Genomic DNA, 25,943 nt, shown 5'->3' with positions numbered 1-25,943 from the left:
TGGATAAGCCCAACGTCTAAGGACAGTAGCAGACGCGGAGGACATTGCCCACTGGGCATAACAGGTTCCTGTCATGTTTCTAGTGTTCAGGTGCCCCAAAGTACAAGAGCAGCTGTATTTTTATATGTTGAGGGAATCTGAGACTCATTATCCTTTATTCTGATTTTTCTAATATATATTTTGCTCACTGATAATGCCACTGTCCATCCCTGCTAAATGTGCACCATTGATCGTTCACTGTTCTAGATCTAGCCTGCACAATAGTTGTATAATGTTTTTTTAATGAAACATCATAATGTATCCTAGTACCATTAACCTAAAAAGAGGACAGAGTAATGTCATTGAAGTTTTTTGTTTAGTATAAAGAAAAATCTAATAAAAGTGACAATACCACACAAATTACTTAACTCACATTGATTCATGCATGACATGTGTTGGGCCGTAATGTTATGTACTGTATTGTTGGTATTTAGTACAAGGTAGTATTTGTGTATGCAGTTATGGTGTGATTTTATTGTTGCTAGTCAGCACTCAAAATCTGTCTTACATTAAAAAAAAAACTATGTCTTGTCAATTTATTCTACATGTATTTTTATTTTTAAAGCACTGAATTAAGTCACAGGCAGAGTTGTTCAGTCACAACATGTATTCTATGTAAGGACTGGCGGTGAGCATTATGCTTTACTTTCTCCTTTAATCACCACAGCGCCCATGGTAAATTTACCAAGTATAGCTACATTTCCCAGGAACGCTTTGGAAAAATACAGGCCACAACATAACAACCAATCACAGTCTTTGACTGTCCATAATACAACTTTCTCTTTCCTTATACCCCCTCTTTCTGGTCAGAGCTCCCAGGCTCGCTCTTGTGTTGAACAGTTCTTTGTGTAACTGTTTTATTTAGTGGTATTCCAATTTGGATGACATTGCTTGACTATATTATGGGCAGGGAGAATGCTTCTGCACTCCTTGCGGTGCAGAATTTAGGACGATTCACTCAGCAGGGCCACAAGCACGGATCAGTCCTCCAACCACTTCAGGGTGCTCACGCTCCACTCAGGGGCTGTCTCTGCGCAACACACTCCGTCTCTCTCGGTGACCAGTGAGGCGTACGACTCTCCAGAATTTTCTCTGAGGCACTGGAGCATCATGCAGACTGAGAAGCCTTGACCACTTGCCCCTTCTTCTGCTCCAGAGTTCAATGCCTTCGCCTTGGGGGTCTGCATTAGCAGTATTAAAAAAATGAATTAAAACTACCATGCCCAGAGCCAGGGATGTAACAATTAGTGCACACAGAGGACACTGATCCGGGCACAGTAACTTCAATATCCCTACAGGGTGTTAAGTGTCCTTGGGTTAGAACCCTATCTCAGAGGCCTGTGGCCTTAAAAACCTACTGGCTGTCCAGCATACGTAAACTTGCCCTCAAAATGCAGGGCTCTCAAGAGACCTACACAGAGGAAGAAGTGTAAGCGTGGTGCCTCCTTTGGGGAAGATGACTTATTTGAGGCGGTGGATGCCTCTATCTACAAGGCAGCATTTGATGCAGTTGTCCCTCCTTGAGAAGAAACTAATGCAGCTGCCTTGCGGCTAACTAGAACCAATTTTATCAAGGGAAATCCTTCACTGGCCATCATCGGCCTCCCCAAACCCAAGGGCAATTGAGGGATGCAGTCCCGGCAAAGCTAAGGGCAAGAGAAAGATGATCAGGGTGTCCATCTTGAGAACGTCCATAATTTAAATAACACCTTCCTCTAACAAGAGGATTACTCCTCTGGGCCAACTCCAGAGCCCCATTATCCGGGACTGTAAATACAGGCAACCTCAAACAAGGTGCCTTCCAACCCCCACTCCAGAATCCCTGGACGAGGACGGTCCCAGTAACGACACCCAAGCTCATTTTCCAGATTTGCTTGACTTGGATGCTATCCTGCCCCCCACTCTTCATGCTGGGCCCCCCAGAAAGAAAATGGCACCTTGAGTGGTGGAGCGGCTGTGTAAAGCACTGGACAAGGAGGTTCGCTACAACCTCATGGCAGAAAGCCAGCGTCTGAGTCTCGACAGCAAAGTGGCGCTCACGCCTCAAATTTATGCTAAAATGGCCCCCTTCCTTGCTTAATACATCTGCAATCCCAAGAAAGGCACCCACCGCTCCCGTCGGTAATGCCAAGATGAGCTTTCTGATATCACCGACCCCCTCACAAAGATCCTTGATATGGCCAAATAAGCAAAGGGAATCTGGCTCCCTGATATCCCTTGACATCCTTTCTGGCTGGTCCCAAAGGGTGGCGATATTTCTCAGCAACGCCAATACTCTCTACTGCGAGGTGCCGATTTCTTCGTATGAACGTTGATCCCAAGTTAGGGGCACTTGCCACTTAAGTTCCCGGGCACTCAAGGGGATTTCTTCTGACACCCTCTTATCAAAACAACTGGTGAGGTTTGGGCGACCATTATATCCCTGGACAAGGCCCAGACCTCCAAGAAAAGACTTTTCGCCCAAAGGTTTTCGCAGGGGTCAGCCGTGATAGGGGGAGGGACACCTCTCTCGTCCAGCCCCCGCCAGAGGTCAAGCTTAAAGATGGGGCGAGCGTTAGGGTCTGTTCAGATTAGATTTTTTTTTTTACCTTCATGAGGATTCCTGGGACACATGGATTCCAGAGACCACTTTTATGAAGGCTCCAACCAAGTCGCTTCTGGCGAGTGTTCTTCCATCTTCCCAATTAAGGGTGAGAGGCAGGCTGGCAAATATGCTGCATAAATGGTGGGCCCTGATGTCCGATGCATGGGTACTTCAGATAATACAGTTGTTCCACAAAGTTCTCCAGGTCCCACTATCAGAGTGCAAGTGCGGAACAGTAGACCTATAGTCTTATCCAGCCTGATAATTTTCAAATCCGATGCCAGCAAAGACGGCTGTGGAGCTTGGTGTGGAAGTTGGTTATGGTGAAATTGAGTTTCCACCCAATCGCGCACTGTTCACTTGGCGCCCTGGCGCTTTCTGTAGTTTATTCCTTTAATCCTTGTTTAAACCACACTTGTGTTTACTTGCTTTAGTTTATCTTTTTATTTCATGTTTATACTTTTTTCATGTTGGTTATAGTATCATTGTTCAGCATTCACATTACTGTTTAGTAACAAACTTATCTTCACAGTACATTTTTACATTATATTTATACACATTTGCTTGGCACTTATGTTGTAATACATTTAATCAACATTTCTTGTGTGAGCCCAATGCATTTCGGCACTCGTGTGTGCCTTCATCAGGGGCAGTCTCTGGTTGTTGTTGCTATGTACCGTTTGAATCCTGTCCTCCAATTTGGCCACTACACCTTCAGTGATAGTGTCACGAGTTTCTCAATCAAATGTGCCTTGAGTCTCTTGTCTTGCTCTGTCCGTTCTAAATCTGTGCCAATTCCTTCTGTCGTTATAAACAATTCCCGCAAACCGCTTGGTGTGGAGACATCTCCACAGGAGGAAAGTGGTCTACTTCAGAACTAGGTCTACATAACTGTGAAACTAGTAGCAGGCTCTTTCGCAGTCCAGTGCTAGACCAAAGAGACTGCATTCCAAGGTGCTTTTGAAAATGGACAACATCGCAGTGGCACGATATATCAACCACCTGGAGATGGGGGTTAACAAGATCCAAAACCGTAGCCAACCTTGTACGGAAATTGTGGGAATTCTACCTACAGTATTTTGGTGATGGCAGAGTACCTTGTGGGGGTCATAAACATGGTAGCTGACTGGCAGTCCGGTCATCTACAGGACTTCAACATGTGGCAGCTACATTGGACGGTATTCAGTCTGCTGGAAACCAGATGGGACTGTTCACAACGGACCTGTGTGCGTCGAGACTGGATCATCAGCTTCCCAGATACTGGAGTTGGAGACAGGATTTGCATGCAGCGGCGAACGACACATCCTAAAGGCCTGGATGAAGGAACACGGTTATGCATTTTCCCCATTCTTGATGTTGACACGCCTATCGGTACAAGTGAGGAGACAAAATGTGGACTTTGTGGTGGTGACTCCGATCTGGAAACGACAGGTATGATACTCCAGTCCTGACTGAACTTTCCTGGGATTCTCCAATTAGTCTACCCCTTTTCATAGCGAGCCAATCGGTACCCCTGCTTTCTGCTCCTTTGATGCCCCCTCAAGTAGCCCCTCTTACCTCTTCAATGGCTCTTCCGATAGCTATCAACGATCACGAGACAACACTCACACAAAGAGGTTTGAGGGAGGGCGCTATTCCTAAATGCTCCCAAACATCAAGCAAGGATAGTGCTGATCCATTAGTTATAGTTGACGGGGCAGGAATTTCTAGTGATCCAATTAGTATTTCTTGTGGGCCAGAGGTGGGGAGGGATATTGTGGTTACTATAGAAAATAGTGAAGGTAGAGCAGAGGGGCATTGTGTTTTACAACCCCTACCATTGGGCATCCCTGATGATTCAGCCTCAACCTCAAGCTTAGCAAATCTTCTTGAAGAGAGTAGCCTGGATGAATCCTTTGATGGGGCTGAAGACAGGAACGGTATTTTTATGAGCTCTATAGCTGAGCTCATTAAATCCTTACTGTCTACCTTGGAGTCTAGACTACAAGGCATCGAAGATCAACTGCAGGCCTTAAATCTGGAGTTAAAAGCCAGACCAAAAGTTCCTGCCAAAAAGACAACCGGTGGACCAGCATTGGCTGGCGCTAAACCACCATTGTCTAATACACAAGCAGCAGGGAAAAACCTTACCCCTCAAGTGTGTTCGTCTAAAATACCTCCAACCAAGGTTAATATAAATAGTAGTAACAAACTGCCCTCTACTGTGCCTAGTAAACCTCAGAAAGTAAACGGCCCCATTACTCCTGCCCCCAAACCTCCCATTACCCCTGATCCAAAACCTCCTTTATCCCATCCAGCGAATTCTAAAATACGCCGGAATATTAATTTGCCCCCTGATGCCCATTCCTATGTAATTGTTCTAACAGGTGTCCACGAGCTTCCCCCCTTATCAACAGAATCGTACTGGGCTCTTAAAAACAAAGTCTGCCACTGGTTAGATGGAAACTACCCACTTCCACCCAACATTCGTAGTAATTTACTTATGGTGGAGAGAGCACCATGGGTGGGTGAGAATCAAAAAAATCTCCAGGGCGACTGTGTTGTTGTAACATTTGAGGACCCGCGTACGGTGGAGTATATCCGTACTAGACGCACAAGTTACTACTTGTGTAACGATATATCTGTAAGAGACATTAGTTAGTATTAGATTCCTTACCTTAGAATATCCCCAGGCGTCAGACTGGATCCGGAAATTTTTGCGTAGCAGTACCCTTGCGCGTCGGTAGGCGTCGTCTGCGGCTCCGCGTCCGTCGTCGGCGTCGTGATGACGTCGTCGGAGTACTTAGACGCCGCCTCCGCGTGCTGACGTCAGTTCTTAGACACAGCTTTTCCGCGCCAGAAACGCAGAGCCATGTTAAAAACCAACACTGGTGCCGTTGAAACTAGGGCCCTGAAAGGGGACAACCCTAACCCTAGATATCGGTTCGCAGAACGGGGAGGATGGGTGGGTCTGTAAGGAATCTAATACTAACTAATGTCTCTTACAGATATATCGTTACACAAGTAGTAACTTGTGCATCTGAAAGAGACACGTTACTATTAGATTCCTTACCTTAGAATAGATACCCCAGCAATACCAACCCCGGTGGCGGGTCTGCGAACCAATATTCACACCAGAAAGTCCTGGAGGACGGAACGGCCAAAGAAGCCATCCCTCCGGACTTGGCTGTCCAGGCAGTAGTGTCTTGCAAACGTGTGCAGCTATGCCCACGTAGCTGCCTGACAGATGTCTTGTAAGGGCACACCCCTGCCCAGGGCAGTGGTAGCCGCCGTTGCACGGGTAGAATGAGCCCGCAGTACAACCAGGGGCTCCTCCCTAGCCAAGGAGTAGCATGCCTGGATACACAGGATGATCCACCGGGAGATGGTCCTCTTGTGCACCGCTTTCCCCTTCTTAGCGCCCACGTAACCAACAAAGAGTTGGTCATCCACCCGGAACTGGCGTGTGCGATCCAAGTAGAATGAGAACGCACGTTTTGGGACCAGACGGTGGAGCCGCTCTTCCTCTTTAGAGGGATGCGGTGGCGGGAAGAAGGCTGGCAAGGTGATAGACTGCCCGATGTGGAAGGCCGTGACAACCTTGGGCAGGAAAGAAGGTTTGGTACGCAGCACCACTTTGTCCGGATGGACAGAAAGGAAAGGTGGGGTACAAGAAAGGGCCTGGAGCTCACTCACTCTCCTGGCAGAGGTGATGGCAACCAGGAAAGCAGTCTTCAAGGTCAGAAGGCGAAGAGGACAGTTGTGAAGTGGCTCAAAGGGAGCGCACATCAGAAACGTAAGAACCAGGTTCAAGTCCCACTGAGGCATCACAAACGGAACAGGAGGAAACGTGTGTGTGTGATGCCCTTAAGAAATCTATTTACAATAGGGGACTTGAATAAAGAAGGTTGATCAGGTAGCCTGAGAAAGGCTGAAAGGGCAGAAAGGTAGCCCTTGATAGTGCCCAGAGCAGAGCCCTGCTGGGCAAGAGAAAGAAGGAAGAGAAGAACCTCAGAAAGAGGGGTATTGAGGGGATCCACAGCCTTTGCTGTGCACCATGCCACAAATCTGTTCCACCTGCAGGCGTATACCAACTTTGTGGAGGGACGCCTGGCTGCCAGAATGATGTTACAAACTTCAGGAGGCAAGTCAAATGGCCTCAACTGTCGCCGCTCAATCTCCAAGCATGGAGGTGGAGACTGGACAGGTTCGGGTGGAGGACCGTCCCCTGCTGCTGCGACAGAAGGTCCTCCTGAAGAGGCAGACGAACCGGGGGATCGACTGACAGACTGAGTAGCTCTGGATACCAGTACCTTCTCGCCCAGTCCGGAGCCACAAGGATGATTTGGGCCCGGTCGCGCTGATCTTCTTCAGCACTCTGGGCAGAAATGGTATAGGCGGAAAGGCGTACAACAGACCGCAACTCCACTCGCGACGAAAAGCGTCTCCGAGCGAGTGCCGCCTTGGAAATTCCAACGCGCAGAACTGATGACATTGCGCGTTCTCTTCGGTGGCGAATAGATCTAACCAAGGCTCTCCCCATCGCTGAAAGAGGCCTTGCGCCACATCCGAGTTCAGACGCCATTCGTGATCCATCATGCACCGACGGCTGAGCTCGTCCGCCCTGGCGTTCAGAGAACCTGCCAGGTGTTGAGCCACCAGGGTCACGCCCTGGCGTTCCAGCCATTGCCAAAGGCGAAGAGCCTCTTGACAAAGGGTCCACGACCCCACCCCGCCTTGTTTGTTGCAGTACCACATGGCAGTGGTGTTGTCCGTGAACACCTGCACTACACTCCCACGGACAGAGGGGAGGAATGCCTTCAGTGCCAGACGAATCGCCCGGAGCTCCAACAGGTTGATGTGGAGCCGGGCCTCCGCCGGAGACCAGAGGCCTCTGATCTCCGCCTCTCCCATGTGGCCTCCCCAGCCCTGGACGGACGCGTCCGTCACAACTACGTGCTCCGGTTGGGGAAGGGAGAGGGATCTGCCGCTGACCCAATCGTGGTCCCTAAGCCACCACTGAAGCTGTCTTGCAGTGCCCTCCAAGATCAGGACGTGGTCGGATAGGTTGCCCTGATGCTGGGCCCACTGAAACTTTAGGTCCCACTGCAGAGCCCGCATCCGCCACCTGGCGTGATGCACCAGTAGGATGCAGGAGGCCATCAGCCCCAGAAGCCGCAGCGTCAACCTGACCGAAACCCGGGATAACAGCTGAAAGATGGGAATCAGAGCCTGAATATCCCGGACCCGCTGTTTGGGTGGATAAACCAGAAACCGCGCCGAGTCCAGAACCGCTCCGATGAGGAGGAGCTTCTGAGAGGGGCACAGGTGTGACTTCGGCACATTGATGGAGAACCCCAGCTGGTGCAGAAGGTCTGCCGTAGTCTGGAGGTGGCTGACGACTGTCTGGGGCGAGCCCGCCTTCAACAACCAGTCGTCGAGGTAGGGGGAGACTGAAACCACTAACCTGCGCAGATGAGCTGCGACCACCGCCATCACCTTTGTGAACACCCGTGGGGCGCTGGTAAGGCCGAAGGGGAGCACGGTAAACTGAAAGTGCTCGTGGCCAACCATGAACCGCAGGTAGCGCCGGTGGGCAGGTAGGACGGGGATATGAAAATAAGCGTCCTGCAAGTCCAACGCTACCATCCAGTCTCCTGGGTCCAGGGCAGCTAGGACCTGAGCCAGTGTCAGCATCTTGAACTTCTCCTTCCGGAGGAAGCTGTTGACGTTCCTTAGGTCCAAGATAGGGCGTAGGCCCCCTTTGCCCTTCTTGGGTACCAGAAAGTAGTGGGAGTAGCAACCACACCCTACTTCTGGCCCAGGAACGCGCTCGATGCCCCCCTTGGCCAAGAGGGCCGTAACTTCCTCCTGCAGAAGTCGCAAATGATCCCCCGATACACAGTGATTCTGCGGTGGCATGGCTGGAGGAGTCGCCTCGAAGGGGAGGGAGTAGCCCCTTCGGACGATTTGCAGCACCCACCTGTCCGATATGACAGTGTGCCAGTGGAGGTGGTGATGGCGAACCCTGCCCCCCACTGGCGTCACATGGGCCTGAAAGCACGGACTAGGAGGGTTTTGAGGCGGATGCTGCGGGGGAAGGTGTGGATTGACCTCGCCGTTGCCCCCGACCGCCCGGACGGCGGTTCCCACGGCCGCCACCGCGTTGGGTATTGCCCTGCGGAGCGTGGCTGGCGGCGCGTGTGGGCGCACCCCTTCCGTGGCCACGAAAGGAGTGAAAAGCAGCCGATTGCTGGCGCGGGCCTGAGAGGCCCAAGGACTTGGCCTTAGCCCTGGAGTCCTTAAAGCGCTCAAGCGCATGGTCTGCTTTGTCGCCAAAGAGGCGACGGCCATCGAACGGCATGTCCATGAGCGTGTTCTGGACATCTGCCGAAAAGTTGGCGGACCTCAGCCAGGCGTGGCGTCTGACCGCCACCGTCGTTGCCATCGCTCTACCTAGCGAGTTGGTGGTATCGAGCCCACACCTGATGGAATATTTGGCTGCATCCCGGCACTCCACAAGGGCTTGGCCGAGTTTGGCCCGTACCTCCAACGGACACTCTGGCAGCACCTCCGCGACCTTATCCCACACAGAGTGGGTGTAACGTCCCAAGAGGCAGGCGGTGTTGGAAGACCGCAGGCCCAGACTAAGGGATGAGAAGATCTTCTTCCCATACTGGTCATACCTCTTGGATTCCCTGTCCGGCGGGGCCGACGGGAACGCGGTCTGGGAATTGGAGGCCTGGATGACCAGGCTCTCGGGGGTAGGGTGGGTGGACAGGTAACATGGGTCGCCCGGGGCTGGGCGGTGGCGTCTGGCCACGTTCCTATCTACGGGTGAACCCGTAGCGGGCTTGGACCAAGTGCCCAGAAAAACGTCGGTCAAGGCCTCATTAAAGGGCAGCAGATGCTCGGCCGAGCTTGACTGCAGTTTAAGGACCTCAGTGAGGAGATTAGTGCTCACGGCCGCGACGGGGAGCTCAAGGCCCAAGGCCTTGGCAGCCCTCATGCCCAGGTTGCCAATGTCCAGAGGAAACCATTGGCCATTTTTTATTTTCCTGTTCAGCCTACAAATCCGTTAGGGCTAAATGGTTGAAACCTGTATGCAGGGAGTTGGGTGTAAAAGACCATAGGTCAGCACTCCGTATTATTTTAACCAACACTGTTTCCATGTACATCATCTGTGGGGTTGCAAAATATCTGGAGGGTGCTTGGGTAATACGTTCTAGACTGTTGGGTAACGCATAAAAAACTCTTAAATAAGTAAGCATTGTTTTAAAATATTGTTTTTACTCTGTTGTTTTTAAACTGCTATTTGCTGTTCTGGATGTAATTTTAGTACTTTGGATGGATTGTTTTTTATGTATTTGTATGTTTGTACTTTTATGATAAATATCTATCGAATAAAGTATTACAACAACAGTAAAAAAGAGTCCTGTTCTCCCTTCCTCGAATGTGTGTCCCTCCCAGCTCTCAGAAATGTAGGCAGCTTACAGTTTTGTCTGGGATGGCTCGTGCAACTCTACATGCCTTTTCCAAGGCCACAGGCTACCAGTATGGAACCCATAGCCTCCCATGTATTGTACACAGATACAACATGTAATCACACACGCTAGCAACACAGCACTAAATATTAACATGATGTAAGCACAGGGCAAGTTAGGTACACAGCAGCGGAACTCTACATGAGTGGGCCAGTAGGCCTTACTTCAGGGCCACAGGTAAAAAACCTGTTCACTTTAATGATCATTTGTCACAAAAACTAAGCTACGATCACCACGCTCCTGCCACTTAACTATGGGCAAGAACCGTAGCCTTTTAGCACTAATAGGATAATGCCTTTTTGAGCACCTTCCGATCCAAAAAAACTGCAACCCGAGACAGGCCTAACTCATGACGCACACCCATGACCCATTTTCGCCCATGACAACAACAAAAAACAGTACCAAGGGTCCAGATATCACTGAAGCAATGGCACTCAAGTGAGGGGTGCATGTTCATTTCCATGTAGGGCAGCAGTTCTTCTTAACCTGTGATCTGGAGAACCCTGAGGGGCCGCAACACCTACTCAGAAGAGTCCACGACTGCTTATAAAAATGAAATAATAGTAACAGAATAATAAAGTGTATATATAAAAAAAGCTCAATTTAACAATTTAAAACGTTCAGTAAATCTTAAGGAGTTTGAAACTGAAGGCTGAAAATTAAATTGGTATTTTCTGATTTATTCATGGGAGCAGTTCAAGTGCATCAAACAGAATATAGTATGAGCAATGGGTGGCTTCAAATTAATTTAGAAAAGCCCCAACCTTCCCATTAGAATGATTTTTTTTTTAAATGTTAAATATTTCATAATTCGTTTGATGAATGTTGGTTTCTGTATTTCTGTGTATAATTTTGCAGTTCAAATTTTCGAAATTGGTTAGGCCGCATTCCCTGAATTCCAACAACTCGGTTGGGGATCCCAGACTTCAAATAACGATTCAGTGGGGGTCCCCTTATTATAGTGATGATTAAGACACATACTTCTAACAAGTGCCACAATGAGGCATTTCTTGGGGACTTCCAGTGAAGCATATGTTTCTTTTCGTGTACATCAGTGGTTCTTAACCTGTGGTCCGGGGATCCCTTGGTGTTCGCGATGCCTTCTATAACCTTCACTTGCTTGTGATTGAACAATAAGTAAACACTCTGAGGTGTCTGAGTAAGAATAAAACATTTATTTATCGAGTTTTATATAGCGGAAACTCGACCCAAAGGCATCAGAGCGCTTTACATGTTATATAATGTAGTCTGCATCGTTCCTCAGTGCAGAGCTGGGATCTCGTGAGGGTTACATGGTGAGATGTGTTATGAGACAGTGTATCACCACTGTGGTGGGGTCATAATGACACCCTGCCATCTTTTGTGTTTATGTAGTACACGTGCAGTGTGGGCTTGGCACGAATCAGTGAGCACGCCAAACACTTAAACAAAGGTGAAAAAAGTTTGTGATGAAAATGGTTTTTGAAAAAACGGAGTGCAACCTGTCTCCTTATGTGATTTTGTCGAATTTAGCCCAGCCGGGTTAGCACCCAGCGAACAAATGAACTTTAATAAGTTAGAACAAAGACAAAACATCGAGCTCAACATGCAAGGAAGAACATCGTGGTTCATTCAGCAAGTTTGTTTTTATGAGTCAGCGAAAGATGTGAAAACGCACATATTATCATGGACATTCAGATCAATTTTTACGGACATTTTCTGGTGATTTATGACTATTAATCCAGTGGATCGTGTACACTCGCAATTATTTTCAATGGAGTCGTGTCAGTCCATTGGCATCGCCATAGAGACACCAGAAGTATTATGGGAAAGGTAGTCACTCGAAGAAGGATTGTTCTCGTATGTTTTAGGTGTACACTGTGGGTTTAAGAGAGAGGGCGGGTCGTATTCACGAAGGCTAGTTAAAACTTTGATAAACGAAGGGGAGTTACCCAGTATGGATAGCCTTCAGTTTCATCGAGGAGAGAGAGATGTCGTCAGTTAAGCAGGTATGTTAAAGGAAGAAATCGGTGAGACCAGGGAAGGGGCTGTAACAGAGCAGTAGTGAATCGGCGCAGATGAGAGGCGGAGGGGAATTGTTAAATTTCATCATTAGCTTCAAGGAAATTATTGTGTGGAAGTAATGGGGCGGAACTAGGACGGAAAGAGAACGTTGATGAAATCGTAGAGACCCGTAGGGAGAGTGAATAAGTCCAGGTGTGACTGATTTCTTTAAATAACTTAAGGGAGCATTGCTAAGTAGACGGGTCCCATGGAATAAGGGCACTTGAGACAGTGTAGCACGCAGGATGTTTCACAACATTTAAGACTAATATGTTGCACATAATAATAATGCTTTTTTTAAAGAAGTTCGTGGTTTCTGAATGTGGGTTGCTAATATATGTGTTATTATCACTTACAGTATGTTCCCTGACGAAGGACCCAGAAAGGGTCCGAAATGCATTGGAATAATAAACTGCTTAAATGGACTCTTGCATCAGTACGTGTTTGTGGTTGAGAGGTTCGGATGGCCCGCCATGACATGAGAAAACTTGGAAATTGGCAATCACCTTGCATGATAAAGAGTTTAACAAAAAGGATAAATGATACAAACGATTGCGCAGGGAAACGAACAAGACATGATAAAAAGGATTATTTCAAAAATAATGGTAGCATTGGCATTATAAAAAAGAGGCTGTCGCCACTGTGGTGGGGTCATAATGACACCCTGCCATCTTTTGTGTTTATGAGACAGTGTATGCCATAAAGCGAGTGAAGCGATTCAGCTGGTCTCTATATACAAGTTAATCTGTTGTAAAGCACTCTGAACCACCGATTTGATCGGATGTGACTCAGCTGCTCTATATATACTGGTTATCTTTGATGTCAACATTGACTGTTGTAAAGCGCTCGGATACCTTCGGGTCAAGCTAGTGCTATATAAAACTCTAAAATTAATAGATAAGTGGGGGATCCACAGAATTCACAACATTTGTACCCACAGATGTAGGGGACTACTCTGTCCAAATAGGGTGTGGTTACATGCTAATGGTCGGTGTCAGCGAGAGGCCCTGACATAGGAGGTTTAATGCCCGGCTGCTTCACTCTGAGCGTTTCTGCCAATAAAGAACGTAAGCTGCTCGGTCTCATTGTGTCTTAACAGAGGCAATGAGCACCACCCATAGAACCAGCAAACCAACAATTGCCGAATTGTTTTTGCCATTTCCCATCTCTCATACTTTCCTGCCAGGGTTTTCGTCATCGTCTGCTGTTTTTAAGGTCGCTGGAGTGCTGATGTGCCAATTTCAGAGCTTCTTCCTACCCTCCCACCTCTTCCTGTGTTGGAGCCACCTGTCATGTGTGTGCCCACCATCAATGGAAATCAACTCTAAAAATACCTATCTTGCCTGCCTACAAAAATATGATGGATCAGCCAGTTGTGTATGACAGTAATACACACATCATGCCATCTATGAGGTACCACAAGCATTGTGGGCCTGGCAGTTACTGGTGATGCATAGATCTTTAAAAAACAATCATCCAGAAGCATTTTTTTTACAGATCTTGTATTCTAATTACACACTTAAGTTTCTGAGCACACTAATTCATAAGTATATGACTTGGATGTGAGCACAGTGATTGACTGCTGCATCCTGGTCCTATAAACTTCATGAACTAGTTAACTGTCAGGCACACACTAAATACATAAATGGCAATTTCGAAGTGAATGGCTAGCTCTACATTTCCCCAATGAATGGATCATTTGTTATATGCAGCACCAAGCACCTTCTGTGAATATTCTGTGTGTATTGAAAGAGTTTGTATAATTCTACAGTGATGTGCAAGTCAAATCCACAAGACGTGTGGACATAATGAAATTTACATTCTACACTTTTCTTGGAAGCGCAAACCAGCTGCGGTAGGAGTTACATTTGATTCTTTGGGCTGCAGTTGCCCATTTAGTATGAGAAATGCATTCAGATCGTTAGACTGTACTGAGAAAAGTTCTATTTATTTACTTGCTTCGTTCTTAGTTTCTCCTTTGCATTGTTCTCTCTGAAATTACCATGGTGGCAATGCTCTAATGTCATCCCTGAACTCCTCATTTGAGTTGCCAATATGCTGGAAAGAACGGTCTGGGTCATTTTATATTTATTTAGGCATACAGACGCTCAACATTTTAGAGCAGGATGGAAATGTTTAATTTGAAACCCTGCTGCACAGAAGGGTAAGGAAATATTTGAACATTAATCTGCATACATGCCAAGTGAAGTACAGGAGGCCAATGAAAAGCAGGAGATTGTGCAACATTTTCGATTGCATAAGAGCCTTACTGTCAGGAGATTCAAATTATTTTCAAGGGAACAGAGGGATCCATTAAAACATGTAAACACACCAACAGCACTAGTCTTGACTTGCAAATTGGAAAGTTCATTTATCAACTAATTAGAGATCAGTTAGTGGTTCGCTGTTAAAAGAACGAAATTGCTTTCTTCAAAGAGGCAGTCAATAGTATTGACTATTCACAAGAGGAGGCGAAAATTGTTCAAACAAATTCTAATGAAGCTGTGCGTGTGATTAAATCAAATGCATCATCTTAGAGGAACAATACCCCATATAAATAAATTAATACAAAGACTTACCTAATCTAGGAATGAGGAACGTTCCAGACGTGGCTCCACTCATAATGCATTTTTTTTCTAGCAGTCAGAGACATGTAGTGCTAGTGGAATTGTGGGCTTTTTACCAGAGTTTGTATGACCGTTAAGAAATTAAAATTAGTAAGAAATAATTACATTTAAGATGTTCTTCAGGAGAATATCAGCAATTTTGTGCTGTACATGGACAGTATAGAAGTTCGCACCACTGGGAATTCCCACTGCTCAAGTGTCGATTGGGGATGTACCTTTAGATCTTCTAATGTAGTCAACAATTCGTGTGTCTATCATTTCACATGTTATGTTAACAGATCGCAAAACTGAATCATTTCAAGAGCCCAAATAACCTCTGGGTGTTTTTGATGGGATTATTTCACTCAAGGCCGACAAGGGCGGCGCAATTGTTATAATGGACACTTCCTATTATGAGTCACGAGTGATGGAGCATTTAAATGATGAGAACTTATATATGCAAATGGACGGTGACCCAACACAAGAAATACAAAAAACTTTGCAACAGATCGTACAAAAAGCGGTTGACAATGGCATCATAGAAGAACGCACTAAAAAATATCTCATTCAAGCACATCCCAAGAGCCCCACCTTTTACATGGTGCCGAAAATTCATAAAGACCAAGAAAGACCTCCATGCAGACCAATCGTATCCACTAGGAACAGCCTACAAGAACCGATTGGAAAATTCCTTGATAAATATTTACAACCCAGCGCCATGGCAGCACAATCGTTTATCAAAGATACCACAGATTTTTTAACAAGATTAAGAGAAATCAACAGTGTGGGCGGTCAATCTATAACATTAGCAACCATAGACGTAAAATCTTTATATACGTCAATACCCCATAACCTGGGGCTAGAGGCTGTCGAAAAAGCACTATTGGAAAGTGAATATGATATGGAAATGCAATTATTTTTATTGGAACTGGTACAATTCATTCTCATGCATAGCTATTTCAACTACAAAGGAAAATGGTTCCTCCAAAAGAGTGGAACGTCCATGGGAAATCCAGCAGCTCCAACATATGCAAATATCTTCATGAAAAACTTTGAGGAAACACATATTCTACAAAAAAACACATGGAAAAAACATCTCCATTTATACATTCGGTTTATAGACGATATTTTCATCGTATGGAGAGGAACGACAGAAACATTGGCAGAACAGATTGAAGCATTGAATGGCATTGATGAAAGGATTCAGTTCTCATAGGAAATAAGCACAGAGAAGATTCACTTCTTGGATGTAGAAGTGCAGAACACCCCAACGGGTTTTAAAACCAACATATACCGTAAAGAAACAGACAGAAACAACACCCTACAATTTGACAGTTTTCACCCTCCGTCACTCAAAAGACATCTACCATTTTCTCAATTAATGAGGGTTAAAAGGATAGTCTCGGAAACAGAACAAAGTGAAATTCAATCAGAGGCGATGATGGAAAGATTCAGAAACCGAGGGTATCCAGACTCGGTGTTGAGTCAAGCAAAAGGAAGGATTGCCGAAAAAAACAGAGAAGAACTATTCACACCTCGAAATACAAGGGAAGATCAACGCATCACATGCGTGAGCAAGTTTTCAACTATGAGTCATCATTTTAAGAGAATCATTAAAAAACATTGGGTACTACTAGCTGCAGAACCTGACTTCAAAGGGCAATTTAGTCAGGAACCACTTTTTGCACACACAAGGTCTAAAAACATTGGTGAACTACTTAAGCATCAAATCAAAAAAGGACACCACACCAAATACAAGGGCACAATTCCCTGTTTGAACTGCCATAACTGTGGGAACATCATGAAAGGAGAATATATCCACCATGCACAAAGTGGCAAGATGATAAGACTCAAAGTAAATGGAACATGTGACTCCACAAACATTATTTATCTTATAAGTTGCCCTTGTAACAAACAATATGTGGGTCAAACAGAAAGGAAACTAAAAATGAGGCTCAACGAGCATAAAAGTAACATTAGAACCCAAATGACAAAATCATCAGTTGCAATGCACTTTATGGAAGCACAACATCAAATAGAGGACTTGAAAGCCTGTATCTTGGAACAAGTGGACAGAACAATAGGCAGAGACAATAGGAAAACTTTGATTAAAAGAGAAAATTATTGGATTTATTTTCTACAAACCATGAAACCCAACGGGTTAAATGATAGGATTGAACTTGCGTGTTATTTATGAATAGAACAGCATTTGTGAATACAATATCTGTGATGTTTAGTGCGTGGTATAACTGGAACATAATGAAATGTCGCATTTAAATGTATACTGTGACTTTAAGAGCAGGAAAATCTCAACCCTTTTTAAACTCAAGATTAACACGCTTGCGTAATGCACTCAGCTCCCAGCATGCGTAGAGGGCAGTAACGATCAAAGAACGCCAACACGGTAAGCGGGTCTCACCACGAATGATGTATTATAATAGACTAAGAGCGGCCGGCTCAGATATTAAGCAGGGCACGTTAAAAGGCAGCAAAGTTAATGCGGTAAAATAGGGATCACAACTGGTAAAACGAGCTGCGAGATAGTTTGTGAAACGGCGAGTGGGAAACACGGGCGGTAGTTTAACAATAGATGTTAAACAAAGGGGAAAGCGTCAACATGAGAAATGCGAACACAAGAAGGACGCAGGTTTAAACATGTATGCTTTGTAGACAGTTATCGAAGCGTTAAATATGGGAACATTATCAGTAACACTGTAATGCATTGTGAGTTTGTTGACGGTGGCGGGAGAATACATGAATAATAAAATGTACCATTGTTTTCTTGATAGATTAATCCCTTGACAAAGGCGAATATCGCCGAAATGCATTGGGAATAAAGAAATACTTGTTGCATTGGATCGTAAAAGCAACATCTAGTTGAAATGAAATAATGGATATATAAAAGATGTGAATGTAACATCTAAAGGAAAAATGAAGTTATTTGAATAAACATTTGACAGTCAACTTAACGGCTTGAGATATCTTTGTAAAAAATTTGTAAGGAATCAGAGCTGGTCAAGCAGCGTATCCTGATGCCCTAGGGGACAGAGCTAACATACAAGTTCTGCAAACCACGATTATCAATTAATCACTCGTGTGTAGAGGGTGATACCTAGGAGCACGGAAATAACAATTAACCAATGTTAAACTTCAGCGGTGCACACCCCAGCAACACAATTGGATTATTTCACTCAAGGCATGTGAAATTGTTTGAAAAATCTGTTACCTTCAAAGAAAAGACCATTTAAGTGACAGCACAGCAATGGATATGCAATGCTCTACCTCAGACTGGGAGGAAGGGACTGGAGATAACTTTCGAAGAGTTACCCGCAAGCAGCTTGTGTATGCTGTGACTAAGGGTAATCTGAAACAGTTTAATGTCGAACAAACTTCTTGATATGCGGAGGGTTGCTTGAAGGTGTGCGTTGCAAGACTGTAAAGGATGTGCTCAACAAGTATCAGGAAGGTCTTTGAGGAGAGTTGGATCAGATGGGGCAATTTTGAATTTAGCATCAATTTGAAAGATGTTAGTCCTGTAAAGCACAAACCACATACAGTCACCCTTAGCATAAGGAATGCGATTTCACAAGTACTTATCAAGTTGCAAGAGGATGACAACAATTCAATTATATATGACAGTTGTGGTACAAAACAGAAATTAGTTAAGAGTGTGTGTCGATTTATGCTCACTTAACTAAGCCATCTGGGTTGACTCACATCCTCTTTCCTGAAATGATGATCTATTGGCTAGTGTGGATGGTGCCCGAAATTTTAGGAATTTACACTTGCGCTTCACCTATCATCAGATTGCATTACCAGTGAAGTTTCACCACCATATAACTTCTGTAAAGTCAGATGGCGCATTCCAATACATAAGGATACCATTTGGTCTGGCATCCGCTTCTGTGGTATTTCAGCTAGCTGTGATTCAATGTCTTCAGGGCATTCATGGTGTTTTGGCATTTCTAAGAGCACATCTTGGCTTCTGGCTACAAACTGCAAGAACACAATTATAAAGTACAGAAAGTCTTGCAATTCTCTACTCTATTTGGCGGACGCTTAGGTTGGACAACTTTGTGTTTGGAGAAAAACAATTCTATTTGTCGGTCATGTGACTGGTGAAGAATGCATCAACCATAGACTGGAGTTACTTAGGACTATCAAGAATGCGCTTGCACTGCACAAGGATCAGGTGTTGTCTTTTCTTGGTCTTTGCAGAGTTCATGCCAAAAGTTGCCTCAGTGGCAGATCTCCTACCGAGACTCACCAAGAAAAAGATGAATGTGAATGGGGAAGAGAAGCAAAATTTGGCTTTTGAATGAATCAAATATATATTGCTAAACGCAATTTTTTTGCAACTGTGTGTTCTGCTTTAGCTTTATCTGTGACACTGAATGACAGTGACAAAACATTTTTTAGGGGGGTTCTTAGGGAGGAGAAGATTAGACGTGATCAGAGTAGCTTTTGCTTCATGATTATTCAGAGAAAATGAGAGACAGTATTTATTTGCGAAGAGAAAAATACTGGTGTGTACATAGGCTAATCAAAATTAAAGACATACTTCTGGGGAACTAATTTTACACTTAGGATGGATCATAAACCTCTTCTGTACCTTCTGAGCAAACCTAGCAACCATTTGAGCACAATATTAGCAAGTGAAGCACAAAACATTTGATTTTTTATTAATGTGTAATACCTTCCTGGTAAATACCACACCATTTTTTTTTCTGCGTGCCTACCTGTAAGAAAGTAGAACAAACAGAATGAGGAGTTAGATGATAGAGAGTGTTTGTGGACCATTGCGGACTTTACTAACATAACTGTGATGGAGGAACAGTGGCATCAGGAGTTGGATGCTGATGAGTGAATGATGGCCAAAAGAGTGGTGCTCAGGAGGATAATTACAATGTTTCCGAAAATATCTGCTTAACTTTCCATTGAGGATGGAATAGATGAAGACGGACAAGTTAGTTCCTCCAATGGTCCTCGGAGAGAAGTTGGTAAAATTAGTCCACATTGGTCATCAGGGTGTGACACTTGACATAAATAAAGACTACAATAGACTTTCTAGTGGCTAAAAGTGCATCTGGATTTCGAATTTAAGATTAGTGAAAGAGTGACTTGCACAATTGTGGACAAGAATTTAGTAATAATATACTACCCTGATTAAACTTGGCAAATTAAACCATGCTGGGTGCCCTAGGAAGTGAGGTCAAGATGGTTTCGCTCTCCATATGCTGTGGAGTTGCCCCGTGCCTCATAATTATTGGAGGGAGGTGCTCGCCGGTCTCCTTGAGGTGGTGGGTAATGACCTGGCATTGTCCGCCAAATGGTGCCTACTCAATGTGTGGGATGAATCAGACCTCTCTTGTATGGACCAGCTTTGGATCACCCTGGGACTGATGGTGGCCAAGCGAAACACAGCTTGCATGTGGAAGGCCAAATGGTGTCTAAGCCTTGGATACTGGAAAAACGACATGGATTGTTGCATGGTGGCAGAGAGGGTGGTATATGTGAGAAGGGGATGCCCGAATAAAGAAACAAAAAATGCAGCAGATAGACAAGCTACAGGGGCGGCAGGCATGGGGGGGCTCTGTGATCCCTTGACTGGAATTGGGGATGTTGCAATGTAAAGATGAAATTACTAATTTTACTGGCGACCTGTAGATTACAGATGTCATAATTCACTGACACACAACGACTATCCTTTCAGGTCTCTGTCAACAGTTGCTGCTATTTTTCTTTGTGTTGCGCTGCTGGGTACAATATCACCATACTTTATTTTGTTTAATTGTCTAATAAATTTCTCTTTTTTTTAAATAATTTAGTGACATAAACTTTCCCAAAGAAGAGTCTAGAGTTGCCAGAGTGTGTTTGGGTCCAAGTGGCTTTACATTTTTTAGGACAATTCTAGCGGGAGAGTATCTGTGAAAAGTTAGCTTTGGTGCTAAGGAACTTCAGGTCTAAGAGAACTAAAGTAAAGTTTGTGAAACATTTTGACATCAAGGCTGTTCTGGAGTTTTTAGGAGATGATTTTGCAGCACACAAGCAATTTTTTGCTTCCTCTGAAAATAGCTCGATTGTGCAGGGAACACACTCTTGTCATGTGCTGTGATTTGTGATGTTCTAGCTCGGTCCATAGCTTGAGCTACGGTGCTGTGGTTGTGTACCTGGATGGAGTGCTGGGTTTTAAGTGCTAATGTTCAGTGTCAGAGTGAGGCCCTGTGAGAGGAATCCCTGAGAGAGTAATCAAAATAACCTACTGCTCCACCTCTGTGAGATTTTTCCAATACAAACACTTAACTAAGCTGCTTTGTCTTAATAATAACCCTTCTTCAATGTCCATTCCCAAGAAACATAATCACAGTCTTTCCCCGCATTTAGCCATAAATAATTTATTGTTTGTTTTTGGTTAGCATCCTATAAATGAATGACAATTAGAGGCATATAATGTCTGGATTGAAGAGACCATTAGCCAACTTCTATAGTAGGGTTACCAGTATCAGAAATTCTCATTGCAGTTGTGAGACAGTGCTTCCCATACGGCTGCCTTCTAAATATGTGCATGTTATGCTTCATACTAAAGTACACAAAAAGTGATGGATGGAATGCTTGAATTAAACTCATCCACTGGTAGTTACTCAGGGCTTCATCTCCATGCATCGTTATTTGGCACATCATGTCACCTCAGTTTAGACCCTACCATACACAAATCAATCTTGACCCTGCGCCAATGGGAACAAGTCCAGCCTGAACTGGGTTGTGTGTGTTCAGGTTAAGGGAGGACCTGGCTTGGCAGTTCGGGCTGGACTATTCCCATTGCAGCAGGGTCAAGATTGATTTTCATATAGCTGGGTCCCTACTGATGTGGCATGGAGGCAAAAAAACAATGGAGTGAGATGCGGCCCAAAGCAATTGCCAGTGGCTGAGATGAATTCAAGTCACCCTGTTGTTTTTACAGTCGACACCCTAAGTGTAATGGGTATGCCGTCTGGGTACCATACAGACTATCACTGGAACCAAGCTATACCTGGCTGATAAGCCCAAAAACAGGGAGATACTGGTCATGAGTTGCTTGTGTTCCTAGGCAGTTCGGGCTGGACAGTTCCCAATGGAGCAGGGTCAAGACTGATTTGCATATAGGTGAGTCCAAACTGAGTTAGCATGGTGTGCAAAATAACGATGAATTGGAATGAGCCCTATAGTAATTAATAATGGCTGAGATTAATTCAAGCATTCCAGCCATCACTTTTTGTGTACTTTAGAATTTTATGCTCCAGGCAAAGGAGTTGCCCTCCACTGTCGAGCCATACCATATCATACAATAACAGGCCATACCATACCATACTAAACAAGGCCATAGCACACCATACTATACAATGATAACCATACAACGCCATACTACACTACATGACAGGACACACCATAATATACGATACAATGGTAGACCGCACCACATTACTGAAAGAACTATTTTGACAAAAACAATAGATCTCACATAGGCAAGACCTACTGGCTTTGTCAATGCTTGTTAAATCTAGTTAGGAATATATAGTCACAACTTTAACTTGCCTTACGGAAGATTTTTCAGTGATTCTTTGAACTTTTGTGATACTTTAACAACCGCTAGTAATCTTGCTATTTACCTGCCGTCAAGGCCTGCCAATCTGTAAATGGCTATAGGGTGTGGGCTTCAACCACCAGCGCGCCTGTAATTGGCGCTGTGTGGCTCCACACATATTTTGTTCCGCCCCAGAAGCCCCAGAAGTCGCAAACCGAGTCACTTAAGCACCATCCCTGTATACAGACGTCAGTTTCTTTCTCGAGTCTGTCCAGGCCACAGACACTGAGCCTAAAAATAATCAGAGATAAAAGTGTGCAGACTCCTCCGTAGGGACATTTTTAGACTGGAAAGGAGACTATTTCGCAGAAAGTAGAGGAGGGTGGGTGGTGAGGAATCTGCAGTTAGATAGAGCATCCACCAAAAAGAGTGTCACAAAGGCAAGTAACCTGTTTTTCTGAAGGATACTTCTTAATGCAAAGTTCTCAAGTTCACAATGGATGCCAACTCACTATCTCCCAAGGAGGTGGATCTGTCGAATAGGTCACATCAAAAGGTCCTGCAGCACCGAAAGAGCAACACGCCCAGTCTGACCTGGCTGTTAAGGAGTAGTGCTTTGTGAACATGTGTACTAAAGTCCATGTTACAGCCTGAAATATGCCAGGGACAGCGCAGTGGTAGCAGCGTTTGCCTTGGTGGAATGGGTCCTCAACTCATTTCGACTCAGTCAGTAGGAGCCACAGAAAAAGAATTTGGGTTCACCTACTGGTGGATGCCTGAACAGAACTCTCTGGTGTGCTGCATCGAAAAATACAAGTTGCCTGGTTCTTGCCTGTGGCTTTTGGCAACCTGCCTGTTGAGTGGCAGTTGGGAACAGGGCTCAAACTAGGACGTCAATTGGGGCCTCATTAAAATGAAGTCATGGATTCTGACGAAATTTGTTATGGTTGCAAAACCACTGTTAGCACGCTGGTTTTGACTTCCATTGTTGGCAGTTGAAAGTCTAAAAACCTCCACTGCAATCTCTTTACCACAGCAAAGGATGCACTCTTCTGTTGGTTTGGTAGTCCAGGGAGAAAATGCAACCCAGTATCCAAAAATAGAGTCTAACCCACTGGCTTCCTGGAAATCAAGATATTCCGGGGGGAAAATACTCCCCTTCATCGCAGAGTCAGAATAAACTGGATCAGGGTATGTCATTACGGTGTGGAGACAAACCTCAGTCGGAACCGATATGGACTCCACTCAGACTCAGAAAGGACTTCTATGAATGGAAGCGTCTTCAGGTGCCAGCCTCGATGTTGCAGGGACCAGCATGGATTTGGGTGCCAAAATGGAAGTCGGTTCCAGCATGGGAGAAGAACCAGAGATGGGTTCTGGAGACAGATGGTACAGAGGGCAGAACTGCCAGCAATATCCTGACTGGTTTCTTCTGTAGATCCTTGTGGCCTGTGGGACCACTAAAATGGCCTCAAACGTGTGGTAATGCCTCCAATGAACCTGGAAACTATGGGTATAGTGTAATCAGTTGTGGAATCTGCTCTTTAGCAAGGGACAAAGAGTGAGACCCGCAAGGCACCCTGACATCATTGCGACTTTTCAGACTGAGTGGTGCTGAGTGGTATCCAGAAACCGGTCCTAGGATGCTTGGTTCCAGTCCAGGGAAGACATGGCTTGGCAGTTCGGGTTGGACTGTTTCCATGGGGCACAGGGCCAAGACTGATTTGCATATGGCCATGTCTGAACTGGGGTGGCTTGGTGTGCAAAATAACTATGGATTAATCCCAGATCTGTGACTGGGGGTGAATGTTTTGCCATTGTGCAACATTCCGTCCATCGTCTTGTGTGTTTTACATTGCACAATATCAACAGAACACCTAAATAGATTTACTGTGCTTCAAAACACCATATCCTAGCGTCCTGCCAACATCAATTTATTTTACTTTTCCGATATTCTGCTATCTAGACTATCAAACCACAAATTCAACACCAGCTGCAGTTCCGAAATCTAAAACAATTAAAAGCAGATGCAGTCTGTCAGAAATAATCCTGAGGAGGGCTTTCATCCTGGGGCAGGCTGGATCAGCTTCCTGGTAATGGGTTCGGTACAGAAACTTGCACACAGACAATTTTACTTAGCAACAGACTCTTCTGCTACCAAATACAATTTACATTTTTGTCTAGCAAAGGTAGGAAACTGCAGCTAGAACATCAGAATTAAAGAAAATACAATTTTCCTAGGACTGCGGTCAGGTTAAAGCTCAAGAGCAGTAGACTTATCCTTTTACAACCGACTGCACCCATTCCTTTTAAAAAAGGAATAAGAAGTTCACAAATATTGCTATTATCACAAAATACACTATAACCACTTTTTTCCTGAAATTGAATTGGAAGCCAATACATTGGGCCCCTATACATTTAACACTGAATTTTAGCTAGTGAGCATGTCCCTGGCACAGACAAGTCAACATTTGCAAATGAAAATCTACCACGAGATCCTACATATGCATAGTCACTAGAAAATCCAAAGGTTAGAGGGACGTTATAGTTAGGTTCAGATTTTACACACACAAAACCATAGATAAATTACAGCAGTTAAAGTTGTCTCAAGTAACTATAACTTGTGCCCCCGTCATACAGTTTTTTTCATCAATAATTTCAATACAAATGTTGCAGTGATATGGTCAACGATGTCATAGAAGATGTCATGAGTAATTAATATGTGAGGTAATTGGCAGTGGATGACGAGTGTGTGAGGTATAGTCACCTTAGGCCACAAGTTCTAGTTACTTGAGATAAATGTAACTGCTGAATTTCTATGTTTTTGAGTGGGTAACATCTGAGCCTAACTATAACCTCCCTGTACTCTGTTTTTTAGTGAAATTACAAAAAACCACTCTTTCTAGACCAAGCTCTAGCCTTCTACCAAATCTGGTTTTATTCTGTTCAGCGGTTCGGGCTGTAGTCACGTCTACAATCACAATGGGAAATTGCATGAGAAAGGCACGTTTTATGGCCCCCTTTCTCAGCCCCCGCTTGCTAATTCCCCCCAAAACTTTCCAGAGAACAGCTGCAACGAGTGGCCAACTAGTTTTGACACTTTTGTGAAGATTCGTCAAACGGCGACAAAGTTATTAGCAACACAAAAAAATACTTTTCTTATGTAAGCCAGGTCCGGTGGGTGTGAGTGAGTGTGAGTGAGAGTGATTAGAGTGAGAGAGAGTTACACACACAATTTCACAATGTAATAATTTAAATCAATAAAGAAATGCCCTGGTTAACACACATATGTTGCTAACGAATACATGAAGCTATTAAACATAAACATGAGTTTGCAAAACTGAATGATAGGCCAGTGTAGAATTTCTCTCAGCTGCCAGTATTACTCACCGTGTCTTTCTCAATAACTCTGTTCAGCATCACAACTGCTTTACTTTTTTGCTGCCATACCATTAGCCAAAAATGACAACAAGTATTAGGAAGTGGACCCTGTGTGTTTAAAACAAAAGAATTGTAAGAAAGATTTCCACTTTTGGATGTATCTACACACAGCTGATCAAGTTTAGCATATATTCGAAATCATTTGG

At 44.6% G+C, this 25,943-nt stretch overlaps 1 protein-coding gene across 8 annotated transcripts in view; it reads right to left on the bottom strand.

Moving 5' to 3' along the window:
• Positions 1-25,943, bottom strand: part of PTPN2 (protein tyrosine phosphatase non-receptor type 2) — a 456,918-nt gene that overhangs the window by 147,953 nt on the left and 283,022 nt on the right. For all 8 annotated transcript variants that reach the window (XM_078687490.1, XM_078687491.1, XM_078687493.1 and 5 more), the window contains one exon: positions 25,747-25,845. In XM_078687490.1, coding sequence (XP_078543616.1) covers positions 25,747-25,845 — 99 coding nt within the window. The remainder of the gene's footprint in view (positions 1-25,746; positions 25,846-25,943) is intronic.

This window comes from Lissotriton helveticus, chromosome 4_1, assembly GCF_964261635.1.
Source record: "Lissotriton helveticus chromosome 4_1, aLisHel1.1, whole genome shotgun sequence".
Taxonomy (NCBI): Eukaryota; Metazoa; Chordata; class Amphibia; order Caudata; family Salamandridae; genus Lissotriton; species Lissotriton helveticus.
Note: the sequence above shows the minus strand (reverse complement) of the source record. Positions and strands in the feature narration are given on the sequence as shown.